This window comes from Geotrypetes seraphini, chromosome 8 (genome assembly GCF_902459505.1).
Source record: "Geotrypetes seraphini chromosome 8, aGeoSer1.1, whole genome shotgun sequence".
Classification (NCBI taxonomy): domain Eukaryota; kingdom Metazoa; phylum Chordata; class Amphibia; order Gymnophiona; family Dermophiidae; genus Geotrypetes; species Geotrypetes seraphini.
In genome coordinates, this window is record NC_047091.1 from 68,221,581 (window position 1) to 68,243,098 (window position 21,518).

Below are 21,518 nucleotides of genomic sequence, written 5' to 3' on the forward strand. Positions count from 1 at the left end.
ATTTAGATTTTAGCAAAGCCTTTGACCGTGTTCCACACAGATATCTGATAAATAAACTGAGTGCCCTTGAGATTGGTTTCAAAGTGACAGGATGTGTCAAGAACTGGTTGAGTGGAAGATGACAGGAGGGTAGTGATCAGTGGAGATCGCTCTGATGAAAAGATGTGCCTCAAGGTTCTGTTCTTGGGCCTGTTCTTTTTAACATTTTTATAAATGATATTGCTAAAGGGTTGTCGGGTAAGATTTGCCTCTTTGCGGATGATACCAAAATCTGCAATAAAGTAGACATGCTGGATGGTGTGAATAACATGAAGAAAGACCTGGCGAAGCTTAAAGAATGGTCTGAAATTTGGCAGTTTAAAATTTAATGCTAAGAAATGTAAGCTCATGCATGTGGGCTGCAAAAATCCAAGGGAATGGTACACTTTAGGGTAGGGATCTCAAAGTCCCTCCTTGAGGGCTGCAATCCAGTCAGGTTTTCAGGATTTCCCCAATGAATATGCATCGATAGCAGTGCATGCACATAGATCTCATATATATTCATTGGGGAAATCCTGAAAACCTGACTGAATTGCGGCTCTCAAGGAGGGACTTTGAGACCCCTGCTTTATTGGGTGAAGAGCTTATGTGCACAGCAGGAGAATGGGACTTGGGTGTGATTGTATGTGATGATCTTAAGGTGGCCAAACAGGTTGAAAAGGTGACGGCAAAAGCTAGAAGGTGCTAGGTTGCATAGAGAGAGGTATGACCAGTAGGAAAAAGGAGGTATTGATGCCTCTGTATAAGACTCTGGTGAGACCTCATTTAGAATATTGTGTACAATTCTGGATCCACACCTTCAAAAAGATATAAAAGGATGGAGTTGCTCCAGAGGAAGGCTACTAAAATGGTGTGTGATCTTCATGATAAGGCGTATGGGGACAGACTTAAAGATCTCAATCTGTATACTTTGGAGGAAAGGCGGGAGAGGGGAGATATGATAGAGATATATAAATACCTAAGTAATATAAATGCGCATGAGTCGAGTTTCTTTCATCTGAATTCAAGAGGGCCTGGAATAAGCACGTGGGATTTCTCAGAGAGAGAAAGAGATAATGGTTACTGTGGATGGGCAGACTAGATGGGCCATTTGGCTTTTATTTGCTATCATGTTTCTATGAACATAAGGTTTTCCGCTGCTGGATCAGACCAGTGGTCCATCGTGCCCAGCAGTCCGCTCACACGGCGGCCCTTAGGTCAAAGACCAGTGCCCTATTTGAGTCTAGCCTTACTTGCGTATGTTCTTGAATCCCTGAAGGGTGCTTTCCCCTATAACAGCTTCTGGAAGAGTGTTCCAGTTTTCTACCACTCTTTGGGTGAAGAAGAACTTCCTTACATTTGTATGGAATCTATCCTCTTTTAACTTTAGCGAGTGCCCTCTCATTCTCTTCACTTTGGAGAAGGTGAACAATCTCTCTTTCTCTATTAAGTCAATTCCCTTCAGTATCTTGAATGTTTCGATCATGTCCTCTCTGTCTCCTCTTTTCAAGGGAGAAGAGGCCCAGTTTCTCTAGCCTCTCATTGTACGGCAACTCCTCCAGTCACTTAACCATTTTTTGTCGCTCTTCTCTGGACCCTTTCAAGTAGTACTATGTCCTTTTTAATGTACGGCGAACAGTGTTGGATGCAGTATTCCAGGTGGGGGTGCATCATGGCCCGTTACAGCGGCATGATAATCTTCTCATATCTGTTTGTGACTCCCTTTTTAATCATTCCTAGCATTCTGTTTGCCCTTTTTGCCGCCACCGCACATTCTGCAGACGGTTTCATTGACTTGTCTACAAGTCTCTGCTGGGGTCTCTTTCCGAGTGTAGCACCGGACATCCTGTATACGTGCATTTGATTTTTGTTACCGACATGCATCTCCTTGCTCTTATCCACGTTGAACCTCATTTGCCATTTTACAGTCCATTCCTCAAGTGTGTTTATGTCTCGTAGGTCTTCGCAGTCCTTCTGTGTCCTCACAACTCTGAATAACTTTGTATTATCCACAAATTTAATCAGCTCACTCGTCGTGCCAATTTCTAGGTCATTTATAAATGTTGAAGAGCACAGGCCCGAGCACCGAACCCTGCGGCACTCCACTCGTGATCAGTGTTCCCGCTAAGCTGCGTTGGCCTGCGCTCGCGCACAAAATATTACATCGCAGCGCAAAGTTTCTCTTCACAGCGCACACACGCGTCGGTAAGGTAAGGGGACGCATTGGGGGGATTGCACTTCCCCACAATTGCCATGCTTCGGTTCCTCTTCTTCCTTCCTTCCTCCCCCCCCCCCCCCCCGCGGGACCCTGCGGCACCATCAACTCTTACTCCCTCTAATGTCGGCCCTGCAGCTCCAGACTTCCTCGCACCTTCTCCCCTCCCCCTTTGGATCGCTATTATTTTAAATGTTATAGCCGCGGAGCTGTATCCATCAGTGGAGATGTCTAACCTCGGCCTGCCCCGGAACTCTTACTGCAACAGTGACTTCCTGTTCCTGCCTAGACGGGCGTCTGCTGCAGTAAGAGTTCCGGGGCAGGCCGAGGTTAGACATCTCCACTGATGGATACAGCTCCGCGGCTATAACATTTAAAATAATAGCGATCCAAAGGGGGAGGGGAGAAGGTGCGAGGAAGTCTGGAGCTGCAGGGCCGACATTAGAGGGAGTAAGAGTTGATGGTGCCGCAGGGTCCCGCGGGGGGGGGGAGGAAGGAAGGAAGAAGAGGAACCGAAGCATGGCAATTGTGGGGAAGTGCAGAGCTGCAGGGAAGAGTGTTGCGGTACCCAGCTGGAGGGAGAAGGAAGATGAGGGAGGGAATTAAAGGAGATGCCAGGGCTTGGAGCGTAGGAGGAAGGTATGCCAGTCTAAGGGAAAAGGAAGGGGGAGATGTGAGAGCATGGAGGGGGAGCGAAAGATGGAAGAAAAGGAAAGGAGAGAGATGCCAGAGAATCAGGGAAGGGGAGATACCAGACTATGAGGAGAGGTGTGGGAGAGGGAAGGCGAGGAGAGAGATGCCAGACCAATGGGGTGAAAGGAGAGATGGAAGGGGGAGGCATACAGTTTCTGGAAGGGGCATAGAAGGAGAGAAGATGCCATATAGGGGAAGAGAGACGGCAGACAGTGGATGGAAGGAAGAGAGTTACAAGAAGATGAGGAAAGGAGAAACCACAGAAGACAAAGGTAGAAAAAAATTTCTATTTATTTATTGCTTTAGGAGACATGTGTCACTGTTTCTGTGAAGCATTGTATGCAGAGTCCAGCTTCTTGCTGGTTCAATTTAACCTTTGTCTATGTATTTTTATTTTATCCCCCCTTTTACAAAACTGTGAAGCGTTTTTAGCACCAGCCTTGGTGGTAGCAGCTCTGATGCTCAGAATTTTATGAGCATCAGAGCTGTTACCTCCGTAGCTAAAATCCACACTACAGTTTTGTAAAAGAGGGAGGGGTTAGTTTGTGATTACATATTCCTTACTAGGCGAAGGTGTTTTCTGTGTTCTGTGTGTTCGAAAGACATGGTTTTCTGTTAGGATTGACGGTGTAGGATTGATCTGTGCTGGTCTGGCTTGTTTAGTTTTACAATGGGTGTATTGATGTACTGCTCACTGCAATATGTAAGATGCTGCCTTTTCCTAGGTACTCATGTGTGACGTGTGGTTTGTTACTAAAAATCATGTTTTTCTTACAGATGGGGGGGGGGTGCCAAAAAATGATGGGCCCCGGATGTTACATATGCTAGGTACGCCACTGTATGTAAAGATACCAGAAAGCTGGCGTAGCAAAAACTTCTAAGTTTTGAGTATTTAACCCTCCCACAATCTCACGGGCACTCGTTTCAAGTTTATTGAGATTTTGATTTAAACGCAATATCAAATATTTTCAATGCGTATAACAAAAATAAATTTGGGGAAATAAATAAAACCATTTGAACCAGTGTTCCCGCTAAGCTGCGCTGGCGTGCGCTGGCGCACAAAATATTACATCGCAGCGCACACGTTTCTCGTCACAGCGCACGATCGGAAGAGGCGTACGGCAGATGGCAGGGCGGCGAGAGGAGAATCGGGCGAGTTGGCTCATAACTTGCTGGCGCCCGATATTTTTGGCTCACGGTGAAAAAAGTTTGCTCACAACACCCGCCCGCTTAGAGGGAACACTGCTCGTGATGCTTTTCCAGTCTGAGTATTGTCCATTTTCTCTGTTTCCTATCCGCCAACCAGTTTTTTAATCCACGTGAGTATGTCACCCTCAATTCCATGGCTCACAATTTTTCAAAGTAAACATTCATGCAGGACCTTGTCGAACACCTTCTGAAAATCTAGATATATGATAGTACAGTTGTAGTCTCTTTTGGCCCCTCTTATGGCATTTGCTTTGATATTGTTTGTGCTTTTTCCAGTTTTCATCTATTTTTGTCCTTTTCCATTCCTTAAACGAAGTCTTCTTGTCTCTGATCGCTTCCTTCACTGCTACAGTGAGCCACGCCAGTTCCTTGTTCTTTTTCCTCTTGGAACCCTTGTTGATACGCAGTATATATAGATTTTGCGTCTCGGTGACTGTGTCCTTGAAAAGGGATAATTCTTGCTGTAGCGTATTTACAGTGCTTATCTTCCTAATCTTCCTCACCATGACTCTCATCCCTTTGTAGTTCCCTTTTCGGAAGTTTAGTGCCGTGGCATTTGTTCTGGATCATTTTTTTGTTCCTGTCTCTAGGTTGAAGTAGATCATGTTGTGATCAGTTTCCCATCATTCCTTCTACTTCTATACCTTGTGCTGGTCCTCGTAGTCCATTTAGAATTAAGTCTAGAATTGCATTTCCTCTCGTATTTTCCTTGACAAGTTGTTCCAGGAAGCAATCGCCTACAGCATCCAGGAACTTGGTCTTCCTACTGCAGCTGAAGTTGCCTATGTTCCAATCTATCCCCGGATAATTGAAGTCGCCCATGATAACTGTGTTGCCTCCCTTGCATTCGTGTTTAATCTCGTCCGTCATTTCTCCATCAGTTTCTTCGAACTGCCCTGGAAGTTGGTAGTAGATGCCGATCTTCGTATCCATTCTATTTGTTCCCGGTATTTTGGCCCATAGAAACTCTACCTTATTGTTCTTTCCGGCATGTTCTGTCTGGTAGACTCAATTCCCTCTTTTATGTATAGGGCAATACCCCCACCTTTTTGTCCTACTCTGTCTCTGTATCCTGGTAGCACAGTGTCCCAGATGTCCTCGTTCTACCATGTTTCCGTGATGCCAATGATATCTAGGCTATCTTTTTGTGCCATAGCTTCCAATTCCCCCATTTTATTCCTTAGGCTCCTTGCGTTTGTGTACATACACTTAAGTTTGTGGCCTGTTACTTTCTTGCAGTTTCTTCCTCCATCTGTCTCCGTCACTTCTGTCCCTTTCAATCCGTTGGGATTTCTAACTTAGCTGAGGTGGACAATGTCCAGGCGGACTTCCTCAGTCGTCATGTGCTTGATCCCAGCGAGTGGTGTCTCGTACAGAAAGCTTTTGAGTTGATTGTTCAGTCATAGGACCGGCTGATTATGGATCTCATGGCCACAGGTGTCAATGCCAATGTGCTGAGGTTCTTCAGTTGGTGCAGGGATTTCCAAGCTGAGGGGCTGGATGCTCTGGATGCCGACAAATGGCTTGCTAGTATATATTTCCACCTTGGTCTCTGGTGGGCAGAGTTCTTCAGATTGCTCAGCACGCAGGCCACGTGATTATTATGGCTCCAGACTGGTCCAGGCACCTGTGGTATACAGATCTGGCTCATTTGCTTGTGGCAGATCCTCTCCCACTGCCCCTCTCACCCAATCTTGTGACTCAGGGGTCCCGTTCCAATGTTTAATCCAGGTCCCTTTTGTCTTATGGCTTGGCTGTTGAAATGGAATGCTTAAGTAATAAAGGTTATTTGGATAAGATGATCTCCACCCTCTTGGGTCCTCCTCTTGGGCTTATGTGCATGTATGGTGTCTTTTTGAGCAGTTGTGTTCCACGCGTGGTATGGTTCCCCTTCGTGCTTCTTTGCCTCACATCTTGGAGTTTCTGCAGGATGGCCTGGAGCATGGTCTTGCCTGGCACTCTCTTAGGGTGCAGATTGCAACTTTGTCTTCCTTTCTCAATCTTTTGCATGGTCGGCGTTTGGCCTCTTCTCCGGATTTTAATGGCCTTTTCTCCGGATGTGATTTGTTTCTTGCAGGCAGTGAAATTGCTCTGCCCTCTGGTTCATCCATTGATATTTATTTAATTTATTTCGATTTCTATCCCGTTTTACCAGAAGCTCAGAACGGATTACAAGTAGACATTCACAATCGTGTGAAAACAGACTAGTCATGACAACAAATAGGTTACAGAAGACAGTAACAGAGCTTATTCTAGAGACCAGACTGGTCATAGTGAAGAGTACTAGGAGAAGTATATTGAGGAGGCAGTTTTTAATGGCCCGATTGGTGAAAGAGGAAGGTCTTTACTGCTCTGCGGAAGGTCATTAGTGAATCTAGCGACCTGATCTGTGTGGGTAGTCGGGTAGGAAATGGCTGTAGGATCTTTTGTACGCCATACTGGCCTGGGATCTCAATCTGGTTCTTTCCATAGTTGTTCATCCACCTTTTGAGCCTCTTGGTTAATGCTTGCCCAGGTATATTCCTTATGAATAATTTTTGGAGGGTAACCATAGTCCAGAAAGCGGGACTCCATATCCTCAAACAAAGCTTTAAAATCCTCCAAGGATGAACAAATTATTTATTTGAATATTTTTAGGCCACATATCCTGCAATTCTGTGTGGCTTACAATAAGTAATTTTAGATGCTTGAAACTTCCCTAGCTGTCCAAAAAGCTCACAATCTAGCTAAAGCGCCTGAAAAAACATTAGCATATCCGACCACATCTCCCCATAAACTACACTGGCTATCACTCGAAGCCAGAATCATCTTCAAATTCGGCTGCCTCTGTTACAAGGCACTATTTGGCACCTCACCCACCTACCTCATGAAGCACTTCGTTCTTCAGGACCATCCCCGCCCCTCCTGCAATACTCTTCTATTGTCATTCCCCACCCCAAGGGATGACGATACAAAAAATTCCTTGATAGGACATTATCCTTCCAGGCAGGCATCTGGAACAACATTGTAAGCGCCTTCCTCTCTCTGAAATCTCACTTATTCAACAAGTTTAGCTGATCATAAGAGATAAGAAAGAGAAATGTGCTGTAGATAAAAAAGGTGTACAAAAAGACTGAAAAAAAGAAACTATAAAGTTCAAAATCAAGTCATAAATAAAGAAGTAAAAGCAAAAAAGGGCAAAAAAGTAAAATAAGAAAGCTCCTCTGCCACTGCTCCTCTATTGCTGGCTCAGATGGTGGTAAATGGATGTTGTCCTTCAAGTTGATCACATGGTATTGGCAGACTCCCAGAGGCAGCTTTAGCATGGTTCCCGACATCAGAGTCGAGCTGATTAGAAGCAGAAATTCAAGAAGAGCAGGAGGATGGTGGCTGGATCGAACAAACAAATCCAATGAAGATGTACAAACTGACCCACTGGTATGCTGGATTTGAGAAAATGAGGATGAAAACTTTCAAAGTAAAAAATGCATTTCTGTCCACTGGTTTCCATGCTGAAATAAGTTGTTTTTTTTGTTTGTTTGTTTTTTTTGCTATTTTTGAATATTTCAGTTTAAAGCACAAAAATTACAAAACTAACTCTGATAAACAAAATGTATACGATTAAGATGAACTCACTATGCTTTTTGGACGTATGAGGAATTGATATTTGACCAAGTTTGTCTGTATGAACTTTTACCAACAATGGTCACATCTGAGAAGTCCTTAGAGCATTTTAGTTGGTATAGTAAAATATACTTGTGTGTGTGGCCATGGTTTTATTAAGAGCAACAACAGAAAAATCCAACTGAAGCTGCAGTAAAAAATCACCAAAACAGAAAAACCAACAGAAACTGCAGGCAATGTACAATATGCAGGCAAGATTTATTGTACCAAATTAAAATGCAGTAATATAAAAACCTTTTTACCAACCAAGGGACCTGACACGGTCCGTGTTTCGGACAGTACATCTTCGTCAGGGGTCCTAATAAATATAAATACACTACTGAAATAATATAAACAATATTTAAAAAGGTTTTTATATTACTGCATTTTAATTTGGTACAATAAATCTTGCCTGCATGGTTTTATTAAGGCATATCACAATTCTGTACTATCTCAGTTGCTGCTAGATGGATGCAAAACCCACACATTCCTGGACTCATCTAGTGCATGCTATAGGCAGAGTTTTTAATGTCCCTCTGGGATTTATTTTATTTTTTATTTTCAGCTGTCTGCGATCTTGGTTCCAGCGCCAACAAACTTGTCCCACCTGCAGGATGGATGTCCTGCGTGCCTCCCTGCCCACCCCATCTCAACCACCTCAGGAGCAGCGGCAGCAGGATCAGGCACAGCAGCAGCCACCCCATACCCCTCTGCTTCCCCAACCACCTAATTGTAAGTACTACCAGGTGATGGATCTCAGAATGTTTGAAGACCAGCATTGCATTGCACTAATGGTCTTTATCACATCCACATGGATTTTAGGTTCAAACAATTTTTTATTGTTGCAAACAATAGCAAATATAATACAAGGGCACACAGATGGTGCACAGTACAATGATGCATCATATACAAAATATAACAAGCATGTACAGAAGAAGAATAACAGCAACAAAACTCTCCCCCCCTTCTAGTCTACGCATGACTAGCGAGGCCAGAGGGGGCGGAAAGGCACTCTGAGGCCCTGGACTCTGATGAGCCCCGAAGATGTCACACCACCCCCCTACATGCCTATCCCCACCGAACATACCCAAGACTAAGTGCCAGAACCTTTCAATACCCCCCCACCTCCCCTCCACAATCCCCCCCAGACCTCCCCCCAAGGTGTACACTCCTCCTCGCCCCACCATCACTCTTTCAGCCCTACAAACTGAGCGCCCAGATTAGGACACCCATCTTAAAACCTCACTGCGTCCCTTTGAATGCAAGGACTGCAGATAGGGCTCCCAAATATTCAAGAACAGCATCTTTTGCTTCCTAGCCCCTCCGGCATCTCGCGCCTCCCAGGTGGCGCCACTGGTTCTGCCAGTGCCAAAACGCCGGAGGGTCAGGGACCGTCCAGTACTGAAGAATACATTTCCTGGCCAGTAAGCTCATCTTCCTACAGAGAGCCCGATGCCCCCTAGGCAAATGGCCAAAAGCCTTTGGCAAATCCAAGACAAAGTGGGCCAGAGTACTGTGCAAGGCTCTCCCAATTAACCCTGACATGTAAGAGATTATACGCCTCCAGAAGCGCTGGATAATGGGGCAGGACCAAAAGGCATGTCCCAAAGTGTGTCCCCCATCCCACATTTATGACACAATGGTGTAGGTAGACCTCCACGGTAATACAACTGTGTATGAGTATAATAGGTGCGCAAGGTCACCCTATAATACGTTTCTCTCAACCAAGCACATGGTCCAGTACTGAAGAATACATTTCCTGGCCAGTAAGCTCATCTTCCTACAGAGAGCCCGATGCCCCCTAGGCAAATGGCCAAAAGCCTTTGGCAAATCCAAGACAAAGTGGGCCAGAGTACTGCGCAAGGCTCTCCCAATTAACCCTGACATGTAAGAGAGTATACGCCTCCAGAAGCGCTGGATAATGGGGCAGGACCAAAAGGCATGTCCCAAAGTGTGTCCCCCATCCCACATTTATGACATAATGGTGTAGGTAGACCTCCACGGTAATACAACTGTGTATGAGTATAATAGGTGCGCAAGGTCACCCTATAATACGTTTTTCTCAACCAAGCACATGGGGGTCACCCCAGGCGTCACCCTCAAGGTACGGGTTACATCCCAGTGTCCCAAATTAAGCTGCAATTCCCCCTCCTATTTACCCCGGATGATGAGGTAGTCCTTGGCTGGTTGTAAATCTTGCAAACTAGCATGAATGCTAGACACCGAGAGTGATACCCCCTCCTTCCAGGCAAATAACTCCCACAGCCTGGCCCCCAAATGCTAGGACAATTGTGCTCTGTCTAGGGATCGCACATAATGCTGCACTTGATGACACGCGAACTGTGCTCCCTAGGTCTCCCCCACCTTAGCCAGCAAATCTGCACGGGTCAACAGCTCTCCATCAGCCCCCAAGAGATGTTCTAAGCGAGAAACTCCTCTCTCTCCCCAAGACAAGTACTCCCTGGAGTCCCTACCCGGTGGAAATGCCGAATTACCCCGCAATGGGAAGAGATCAGTGACCATTGGATCCCCTCCCAGGGCCTGCACAAGCCAATGCCAGGCCGCTTGCAATGTGCTAAATAATACACTAGGTCGGATAGAAAAGGGCAATGCCCTCCGGGGACTATGAAGTAACGCAAACACATCAAAGGGAGCAAAAAACTCACGTTCCATCTGAAGAGGCGTGTAGCTGCTAGACAAATTCACCCAGTCCCCCAAATGGCGAAGCAAACATGCATAATTATAGACCCAAACATCTAGTAATCCTAACCCCCCTCCCCCCATGCCAATTCCCCAACAACTGAGCCAACTGCAATTTCGGTTTCCTGGCTGCCCAACAAAAACGATTAACCCCTTTATAAAAAATGTGCAAGTCTTTCTTCGTCAAACATCCACATGGATTTTAAACAATACCTTATCTCCAGGGTGGCAGCATGGTAGCTCATTTTTTACATGGGGTCTGTATGCATTTCTTTTTTTTTTAGGGGGGGGTAGTAAGTATGAAAATAGGAAGGTTAAATGATTTGTCTGTATGATCAGAAGATACGAAAATAGCATATCAAGAAGTAGTCTGTTGTCTTGTGTTAACATTACATTTTTGGGGGTTTTTGCTATTGTCTTTGCACAGAGTATTGTATTCTATTTTCATATGTAATTGTCTTGTGCTTTTCTTCTCTGATCTTATTGTTCCTCTCTTCCACAGTCCCACAAGGGCTCCTTCCTCCATTCCCTCCTGGGATGTTTCCTTTCTGGCCTCCCATGGGTCCTTTTCCTCCTGTCCCTGGTGTCCCAGCACCTGGTACTTCTGAGAATCCATCTAGAGCTGATAACACTCCATCTACATCAGGCACCCAAGCCACTTCTGGTAAGAAGCAGAGCAACTTAAACCTTGCTTGTATATTAGCATGAATTCCTTTTTTTTTTCCTCTTATTGAATTTTTCTCCCCATTGCAGTTTTATCCAATATATTGTCACATCTGGGCTATCAGTTCAGTAAACAAGCTAAGAAGCTAACTAGGGGAAGAGGGAGAGTTGTGAGACTATCTGCCTGCTGTCCCTGGATAACACCTGTTCCAGTTCAATAGGTGAGTCATTCTAGATATGTGGGTTCTCTCCCAATGGGCGTGAGCCATCTTCAAAAGGAATCCACTCTGGATTTTTTCTCTGACTCTTCTCTACTTCACAGGGAGCTCTGCTACCACCTGCAGTTTTTCCCTTGTGCATTGCGAGCCGGAAGGAGTGTTTCTGTTCTGTGCTCTCTTTTATTATTTTAGTCGGTGTTAAGTTTTCTCGGTGTTTCAGTGTGCTGAGCTTTCCCATTTAGCTCTGCCTGTAGAGAGAAATGGTAGACAGGCCAATCTCTGATGGTACATGTCAGTCGGTCTGCATAAGTATAATTGGAGCACGGGGCTGTCCCACTTTTTCTCACCCACTGCTGAGCAGGGGTTTGAGTGCAGGCTGTTAGGCATCCTTAGGAGGTTCAGTGGTGTCTCACACAGTGCTGGCTGCATTTTTTGCCTTCCCCCTCTTTCTGAGTGCACATTCAAGTGCGGGGGTAGGGGCTGACCAGGCTCCATATCTGACTGGCAGCCAGAAGATCATCGTCAAGGAGGCATTTCCAGATTGAGGCAGTGATTCTTTTCTATCCAGCTACTGTTCAGAGCTGAGGCAGACTGCAGCACATTTCCAGCACAGGTCACTGTGAGTAAGGCTGTTGCAGTCTGTGAAGTGATGGTCGGTGGGGGGAGGGTCTGAAATTTGCAAATCCAAAGGTTGCTGCATGTTCCCCTGTGTCCCGCCACCTTTAAAATCTGAAAATTGCCATTTTTGCACTTTATTTAAAGGGTTAAAATAGTGTGTTTTAGCATGAAAATCGTAACTGTGGCCATCTTGCATATTGGCAATCTTTTTTTCAAAAGTTTCTTGCACTTCCAACACTGCAATTTTTGCCTCAAAAGTTGTTGGGCTGGAGTCCTTGGGCTCTGATAACTTGAATACATGTTAGGATTGCATCCAGGAGAGGCGGGAGCGCTAAGCTTAGCCTCTGCTTTGATTAAACAAAGGACAAAATGGGGGACAGATTTAGAGACCTTAATATATATATATACTCTGAAGGAAAGACAGGAGAGAGGGGATATGATAGACGTTTAAAGCTCTCCGTGGCATTAATGTACAGGAGGGGAGTCTTTTTCAAATGAAGGAAAACTCTGGAAGGAGAGGGCATAAAATGAAGTTAAGAGGTGATAGGCTCAGGAGTAATGTAAGAAAATACTTCTTTACAGAAAGGGTGGTAGATGCATGGAATAGTCTCCTGATGGAGGTGGTGGAAATGAAGAGTATCTGAATGCAAGACAACATGGGACAGCATGTGGGATCTCTTAGGGAGAGGAGGAGATAGCGGATGTTGTGGATGGGCAGACTGGATGGACCATTTGGTCTTTATCTGCCATCATGTTTCTATGTTTCTGCTTCACATGTAGTCGATGGAGCACTTTATGCTTGTGTACTAACTGCAGGTGGCAGCAGAGCTCCCTGTGAATTAGAGGAGAGTCAGAGAAAAAAAATCCAGAGTGGATTCCTTCTGCAGATAGCTCGCGGCCACTGGGAGAGAATCCGCATGTCTAGAATAACTTACCTATCTACTGGAAAATATATTATTACGGTAAGGACATAATCTCTTTTTACAGGTAAATAACTGTGCTTTATCCTAGGAAAAGAGGCAGCATATTCTCACAGATGGGACTCCCTAGGTACTACAAATGTGATAGAAGGAAGTTGGTGATTAAATAGAGAATAAATTTTGTAGAACTGCTTGGCATGTGGGAAAGAAGAACTCAAGCTATAGCTATGTGATGCTGTGCTCTGTTTTAGGAGTCACTGCCCAGGAAAAGGATCTAGGTGCCATTGTTGAGGATACATTGAAACCCTTGGCTCAATGTGCAGTGGCTGCTAAGAAAGAAAATAGAATGTTAAGAATTATCAGGAAAGGAATGGAAAAGAGAGATGAAAATGTTATAATGCCCTTATATCGCTCTATGGTATGGCCACACCTTGAATACTATGTGCAGTTCTGGTCACCATATCTCAAAAAAGATATAACAGAATTAGAAAAGGTACAGAAAAGGGTGACACAAATATAAAAAGGATGGAACAACTTCCCTGTGAGGAAAAGCTAAAGTAGCTAGGGCTCTTCAGCTTGGAAAACAGATGGCTCAGAGGTGATATGATAGAGGTCTATAAAATAATGAGTGGAGTGGAAAGGGTAGATGTTCAGCTACACAATGGGGGGGAGGTTGGTACTGGGGGAAAGCAACCTTGAAAAGGACTTGGGAGTATTGGTGGATACAACAATGAAACCGACGGTGCAATGCGCAGCGGCCTCTAAGAAAGCAAACAGAATTTTGGGTATTATCAAGAAGGGTATTACATCCAGAACGAAGGAAGTTATCCTGCTGCTGTTTCGGGCAATGGTGCGCCCGCATCTGGAGTACTGTGTCCAATATTGGTCACCGTACCTTAAGAAGGATATGGCGATACTTGAGAGGGTCCAGAGAAGAGCCACACAAATGATAAAAGGGTATGGAAAATCTTTCATGCGCTGAGAGGTTAGAGAAACTTGGGCTCTTCTCCCTGGAGAAGCGGAGACTCAGAGGAGACATGATAGAGACGTACAAGATTATGAAAGGCATAGAGAGGGTGGAGAGGGACAGGTTCTTCAGTGTACCGGGAACTACAAGAACAAGAGGACATCCGGAGAAATTGAAAGGGGACAGGTTTAGAACCAATGCTAGAAAATTCTTCCTCACACAGAGGGTGGTGGATACCTGGAATGCTCTTCCAGAGGGTGTAATAGGTCAGACTACATTATGGGGTTTCAAAGAGGGACTAGATAAATTCCTGAAGGATAAGGGGATTGAAGGTTACAGATAAAGGAGAAAGAAAGGCTATAGATAAAAAAGAAAAGGGGCTTGAAGGATATAAAGGATTAGGGAAGAACAGATTCTAGACAAAAGATCACTTTACAGGTCATGGACTTTATGGGCCGCCGCGGGAGTGGACCACTGGGCACGATGGACCTCTGGTCTGACCCAGCGGAGGCAAATTCTTATGTTCTTATATGAATCACTTTTCACTCCTTCCAAAAATACTAGGATTAGGGGATATTCAATGAAGCTACTAAGTAGTAGATTTAAAACAAACCAGAGAAAATATTTCTTCACACAACGTGTAATTAAACTCTGGAATTCGTTGCCGGAAAATGTGGTGAAAATGGTTAGCTTTGCGGGGTTTAAAAGGTTTGGACAATTTCCTGAAAGAGAAGTCCATAGGCCATTATTGAGATAGCTTTGGGAAATCCACTGCTTAGGGAAATCCACTGCTTATTCCTAGGATAAGCAGCATAAAATCTTGTTTTACTACTTGGGATCTAGCTAGATACTTGAGACCTGGGTTGGCCACTGTTGGAAACAGGATACTGGGTTTCATGGACCTTTGGTCTGTCCCATTATGGCAATTCTTTATGTTCTTATGACCTAGAGTCTGCTTCAAGTTTATTTAAAATTTCTCATACCACCCAATCAACCTAGGCTGTGTACAAAATCATAAAAACCTAAAATCATAGAATATACTTTAGCTAAAAATACAAGTTTAAGCTGACAATGCATAACCAAACAATAATAATAGCTCTCGATACTTTTAAAAACAAAGACAAACAGGAACAAAAGGTAAAAAGGCAGGAATTACAATAGTCAAAGTAAAAGAGAACAATTAGGGAAAAAAACAATAGGAGGGGCTGCTATGTTGGACACAATAGTGTTGGACACAATAGTGTTGATCTCAATTGCCCTTAAAAGGACAGTTAGGTCTCGAAAGCATCAAGAAAAAGAAATTATCTTTAGCTTCATCTTAAAATTATTAAGAATTGATTCTTTGTATAAATAATTTGGGATACTATTCTAGAGAGTAGGGGCAGTAACAGAGAAGATAAACCTCATTGTATATATATACTTCAGTGACGGTATAGAAAAAAGTTTATTAGCTGTTGATCTTAGAGTCCTAGAAGGATTATAAGGAGTAAGAAGATTATTAATAAATTCGGGTTGATTGTTTTGTCTGGTCTTGAATGTTAATTCTGTATTCCACCGGCAACCAGTGAGCTTCTTGCAAGTGGAGGGTAACATGGTCAGATTTCTTTGCATTGAATATAATCTTTACAGCGGTATTGAGTGAACCAGTGAGGCTGCCATCGTTTGTAGTTTGTGTGCTGTAATATGACTTTACAGTGGCAGCACAGCCTGAGCATGGCAGAATGATATGCAGAATGCAAACCTTGATTTTCATCTTGATTACAGGAGCTTCTAGTCTGTTGGGATTGAAGGACAGGAACAGACGAGTTGTAGTTTTGAAAGGCTGAGTTAGATATAGACAGTAAGCTAAGGTGGGTTTACAGTCCAGTGAGTGGAGTAGAGCTCTTCTAAGAAGGCAGGAACATTTATAGACTGGTTGAGATGAGAATTCTAGACTATTTATGGTAGGAAGAGGAGATGAGTGAGAAGAACTGTATCATAAGAAAATGGCCATCCTCTGAAGCTGCATCATACCTCCTAAAATTTCTTCCTTCCCATATCAGTAGTCATAGGTTATCTTCCTCTTAACAAGATGACTGACCAGTTTCATTCCAACAGCGAACGTATGTTCGCATTGAAGTAGTATCTGTCAAATTAGGACCACTCTGTTTGGTGAAAGGTGGTAGGGTAATAGCCTCTAATAATAGCAGAAGGATTCCTGAAATGGACACTTGCCCTTGAACATTATTGCCTCAAATTGGCAAGATGCTATCAGTCTTTCTCATTTTTGCCTCTGACATTAAAACCTTCAGTTCTGCTTTTATCTGGCAATACAAACTTAGATTGTATGCTCTCTGAAGATATATTCTGTTACATATACACTGTAACTGTTGATTTCCACTAACCATGAATCTGCAGAAAGGAGTCACTTTAAGATCTGGAACTCCAACCCCTTCTGTAGTAGAGAACAGCTTCCTCTTCAGTTTTTCCTTTTGCAAGTGATCTCGGAAGGTGTGTTCTGATCTGCTCTGCTCTTTTTTGTTATTTTCAGGTATTTTTCTGTCTTTTTTGAATTTCCTTGTGGCTTTGGTGCTTGGAGGTCCCTTTCTTTGGGCCTACTACTCTGGGGAAAAGATGCAGTCATGTGTGGGTGAACTGCTCCCAGGCCAATCTCTTCAGAGTACCTGTGGAGCTAGTCTGCTTGGTGTTCCTTAGGAGCTCAGGGTCAGTTCCCTTGGGAGCTGCTCACCAGTTGATTTTTATCAGAGGCTTGAGTGAAGGCTGTTGGTCCTCCTAGTAAGGACCCAGCTGCGTAGTTTCTCCCCCTGTCGCTTTGTGAGGAATTTCAGGGGTAGGAATCCATGGTTGAGGTCCGTTGGACTGGCAGCCAGAAGATTTCCATTGACAGTCAAGTTCCTTACAATCTCTGAGGCAGAAATCCTTTCCTTGCAGGCAGGCTGCTACAGGCTGACACTCACCAAAACTCACAGTGAGTAATCCCATTATTTCCTATGGGGAAATTCAGAGGGTTCTGTAGATTCCATTTTTAGACGTTTCTGAGGTTAGGATTAGGTTCCTCCTCTTCCAAACCCCTAAAATTGCTATTTATTTTTTGATTTAGTTTCAGTGGCCTGTTTTTGGTACAAATTTTCTGATGGCAGCCGTCTTGGATTTTTAACTTTATTTTTTTTTTAACTTCTTTTTTTTCTGCCTCAAAACCACTTGTTTTGCCTAGAGATCACCTCTCATGGATGTTCCAGACCTTTCTAGCTCCAGATCCTGCGTTTTTTGTGCAGATTTACTGCTTGAGGTACGGCCATGTTCCATGTGCTACGACATGCGAGAGAAAGGGAGGAGCTTTGGGCTCAGCCCCTATTCAGTCCTCCAAGGCTTTGGAACCCCAGAAATCCCAAAAGATCCAGTCTAAGGGGAATAGAGCCTGCTCAGAATTGGAATGATTGAAAGTCCCTTTCCATGCCTTTATTGCCACATGGCTCTTCAACGTCTGTGGATGATTTGGGATCCCTGACAACGTCCTGTAGTCAGGAGGTAGGAGTGGCAGCGAATCACTGTGATGATCCATCAGTGTGTCGCTTTTTCAAACTTCTTCTGTTTCCCATGTCATTTCTGACGCCCTCTGTGTAGCCCTCTACCTCTTAGTGATTTATTATGTGTGGCACTAATACACAGATTACCTTTTTTCCTGCTCATCCAGACATCACCACTTTAGTCACTGACCAATGGGAGTCATCTGAAGGCACTCTAAAGGTGGCTAAAGCTATGTCTAGGCTCTATCCTATGGCTTTGGATTTTCAGCAGCTGTTTGCACAACCTAAGGTGGACTTCGCAGTAACACAAGTTACCAAGTACACCTCCCTTCCTAGTGAGGGTGGAATGATGCTAAAGGATGCCCAGGATTGTAAGGTGGATACGGTCCTTAAAAGACAGTCTGAAGTGCTGGCTTTGGTTATCAAAGCTACAGCAGCTGCCTCCTTCATGGCACGGGCCTGTCATACCAAATAGCAGACTAGTTCCTTGGAAAGGCACCAAAGATTAGAGGCTGATTCTGAATTTGAGGTCAGGAAACAAGACCCTAAGGGTCTCCCGCTTTTGCATGGAGATGGTCCACTCTGTTATAGTGGTGGTGGCTTCAAGATAATTCTTTGCCTCTTTGGATTTGACAGAGGCATTTCTTCACATTATCATCGTTCTGGATAACAGGAAATATCTAAGATTCCACATTCTGTAGTGACACCTCCAGTTTGTGGCGCTCCCTTTCAAATTGGCCATGGCTCCCCGCACCTTTACCAAGGTGATGGTAGTTGTAGCAGCACATCTGCACAGGATGGGAGTCCAGATGCATCCTTAAATAGATGATTGGCTGATCAGGGCCCCCTCTCTACAGGATGTCAAGCACGTAGTTCAGCAGATGGTGCTTGGAATATCTGGGAGTGTGCTTCAACATGGCACAAGAGCCATGTTTTTCTTTCTGAGCCATACAGAAAGCAAATCATGGTGATCTTAGCTCTTCTGAGACTCACAGCCTGGCATTACCTGTAAGTGCTAGACTCGATAGAAGTAGTTCCCTGGATGAGAGCTCATATGTGCCTGCTCCAGTACTCTCGTCTGTCCAGGTGGTCTCTGTAGCACCACTCCCTGCAGATGCAGCTACCCTGGACTGTGGAGGCAAAGCACAGCTTGTGTTGGTAGACTCCAGGGGGAGGTCTTGTCAAGGGGTATGCCTCTCAGAATCAACTCTTGGCTGACACTCATGACCAATGCCAACCTAAGGGCTGGGGGGCTCACTGCTACAGTTGCCCTCTCCAGTGCAGGTAGACCCCATCGGAGAGTAAGTGGTCCATAAATTGTCTGGAACTGAGAGCCATTTGATTGGCCTTGCTGAAGTTGCAGTCTTGCCTGACAAAATAAGGGTAGTCAAGGTATTTTTCAGACAATACCACCACAGTGGCTTATGTGAACAGACAAGGAGGCATTGGAAGTGCTTCCCCTCGCCTGGAGACACTGATGTTATTCCAGTGAGTGGAACTTCACTTGCAAGCTCTCTCAGCTGCCCACATGACAGGGTTAGAGAATGTCCAGGCCAACTTTCTCAGCAGGCAGACCCTAGATCCGGGGGAGTGGTTTATGTCCCAGAAGGAGTTTTCCCTCATTGTTAAGAATTGAGGCAACCCAGATATGGATCTAATGGCTACAGCTGAGAATGCAAAGGTAGTTCACTTTTACAGTCGAAGACCCGAGCAGGGAAGTGTAGGCCTGCACGCCCTAGTTCTGTTTTCCCACCGTGGGCCATGGTGTGTCGGATCATCCGCAAAATAGCGAACCATCAGGGGCTGGTGATTCTGGTTGCTCCAGACTGGCCCCGTAAGCCCTGGTATGTGGATCTGCTGCTTCTGCAAAGAGGCAGGGGCCTGAAACTGCCTGTTCATCTGGGATTCCTCAGTCAAGGCCCGGTTCCCATGGCTAATTCAGAGAGCTTGGGTCTTACGGCATGGCTCTTGAGCGCACAGCCCTGATTTGGAAGAGTTTCTTGGAGGATATGGTCATGACTCTTCTTAGAGCAAAGAAGCCTGTGATGGTTGCAGCTTATGCTAAGACCCGGAAGACCTTCCAGTTATGGTGCACCAAGGAGCAGATGAAACCTGAGACAGTTCCCATCCTGGTGATCATTGCATTCCTGCAAGCCAGTATTAAAAAGGTCCTGGTGGTTTCACCTCTCAAAGTGCAAGTAGCCAGTATCTTGTTCTTTTGGGCTCTAAGAGGCTTGCAGACTCTAGTGTGGCATCTCAACCAGATGTCACTTGGTTTTTGATGGGGGCTCCCAATGCACAGACCGTTCCTGTCTTGGGATCTCAATATGGTCCTGAAGGGCCTGTCCTGTACTCTGTATGAGCCCCTGACATATGACAGTGTTTTTGGTTGCCATAGTCTTGGCAAGAAGGATCTCAGAGTTGCAGGCCCTCTCATGTAGGGAACCTTTTCTCAGTTTTATGGAGTCAGGTGTTTCACTGCACACAGTGCCTTCCTTTTTTCCGAAGGTAGTTTCTGCTTTCCAGGTCTATCAAAAGATTTGTTTACCCACCTTTCACCCTTTGGGTTCAGTGAAACATGACAAAATTTTGCAGAGGCTGGATGTGCACAGAGCCCTACTTATCTATCTGGAGAGGACTAATGATTCCAGACTTTCTGATCATCTTTTTGTGCTGACCAGCCACTCAAGACATGGCAAGCTTCCATTGTCAGATGGATTTGCATCTTCCTACATTGCCTGCAGAAAACAGCAACACTTTTGACAAGAGGAGTAGTGGCTTCCTGGACAGAGTCTCAGGCTATTTCACCTGATGGAATCTGTGGAGTAGCTACTTGGGCTACTCTTCACACTTTTACAAAGTTCTACAGAGTGGATGTGGCGGCTCAAGAGGATGTCGCTTTTGAGTCCTCGCTTCTGCAGGCAGACTGATCTGTTCCTCCCTAGACGTCTGGCACTGCTTTGGTATGTCGGCTAAAATACAGACTCCTGTGTATATGTAACAGAATGAAAGATTAGGTTCTTCCTCAATAATCTTCTTTCTGTTAATATACATAGGAGTCCATTCAGCAAATCCTGTGCAGACTTTTGATTTGCCTGATTTCTGCCTCAGACATTGCCAGTTTTCATCTTGGGACCTCTTCTACTGTCTCTAAGATTCGGCAGATAGGCTTTCTATTCCCTTTCCCTTTGGAATGTTCTCTAGCCCCCTTAGCAGGTTGGCTCCTAGCAACTCATGTGAGTAATTTATTGTTCACATGTTTTCTTGTTAAATATTTATTGATCATTGTTTTATTTCCTGTGTTTCAGAACAGAAAGTTTGTTGCTGGGTAAACTCCCCATGCCCCTCCCATGTTCCTCCTCTTTTCTTCAATTTCACTGAAGTTCGATTGCTTTGGTACCAACTGAAGAGGGAGCTGTTTTTCCACTTCAGAAGGGGAGGAGTTCAAGATCTTAAAGTAACACCCTTCTGTAGATTCGCGGTTAGTGGGCATCAACAGCTGAAGTACAGACTCCTGTGTATATTAACAGAAACAAGATTATCGAGGTAAGAACCTAATCTTTCAGTACAGTAGGTATTTAAGTCACCATGAGTTAAAACTAAATAATAGGGAACAATTCCTACCTCCCCCACCATCCAAATCCACAAATGGTAAAACTTTAAATGTCGAGAACAAACAACGAAGGTACTTTCACGTTTGTGGAGGTAGCATCTCCTGTTTCTTGAAAACTTTAAATGTTGCCATAAATAAAACAGTTAATATTAATTTGTTTCTTTCCATGACTCATGCAGCCAGCTCTTCAAGAGCCAGTGATGCTGCAGCTGGAACATCTTCCATTCCTGGATTTCCTTTCCCACCTCCATGGCTGGCGATGTCCTTTCCCCCTCCATTTGGTAAGTGTGACTCTCTTCCCACTAGAGTTGAGAAATGCTATTAAGCTGCATCCCAGCAATTCTTTGGATGAGAGCATCTTAGAACACCAGTGACAATGAATTACTATGTATGATAGGTATGAGATTTTGCATCACACTGCATTTCTATGACAGCTGCTGTCTGTCTCTTAATCTAGATTGTTGGGATTTATTAACCACTGTTATAAAGAGATTGGTTGGTGACACTTTTGCAAT

The 21,518-nt window shown here is 44.5% G+C and overlaps 1 protein-coding gene across 5 annotated transcripts in view; it reads left to right on the top strand.

The window, feature by feature from the left end:
• SYVN1 (synoviolin 1) overlaps positions 1 to 21,518 on the top strand; it is a 149,343-nt gene that overhangs the window by 97,001 nt on the left and 30,824 nt on the right. For all 5 annotated transcript variants that reach the window (XM_033956213.1, XM_033956212.1, XM_033956211.1 and 2 more), the window contains exons 11-13: positions 8,343 to 8,509; positions 10,980 to 11,141; positions 21,183 to 21,284. In XM_033956213.1, the coding sequence (XP_033812104.1) occupies positions 8,343 to 8,509; positions 10,980 to 11,141; positions 21,183 to 21,284 (431 nt within the window). The remainder of the gene's footprint in view (positions 1 to 8,342; positions 8,510 to 10,979; positions 11,142 to 21,182; positions 21,285 to 21,518) is intronic.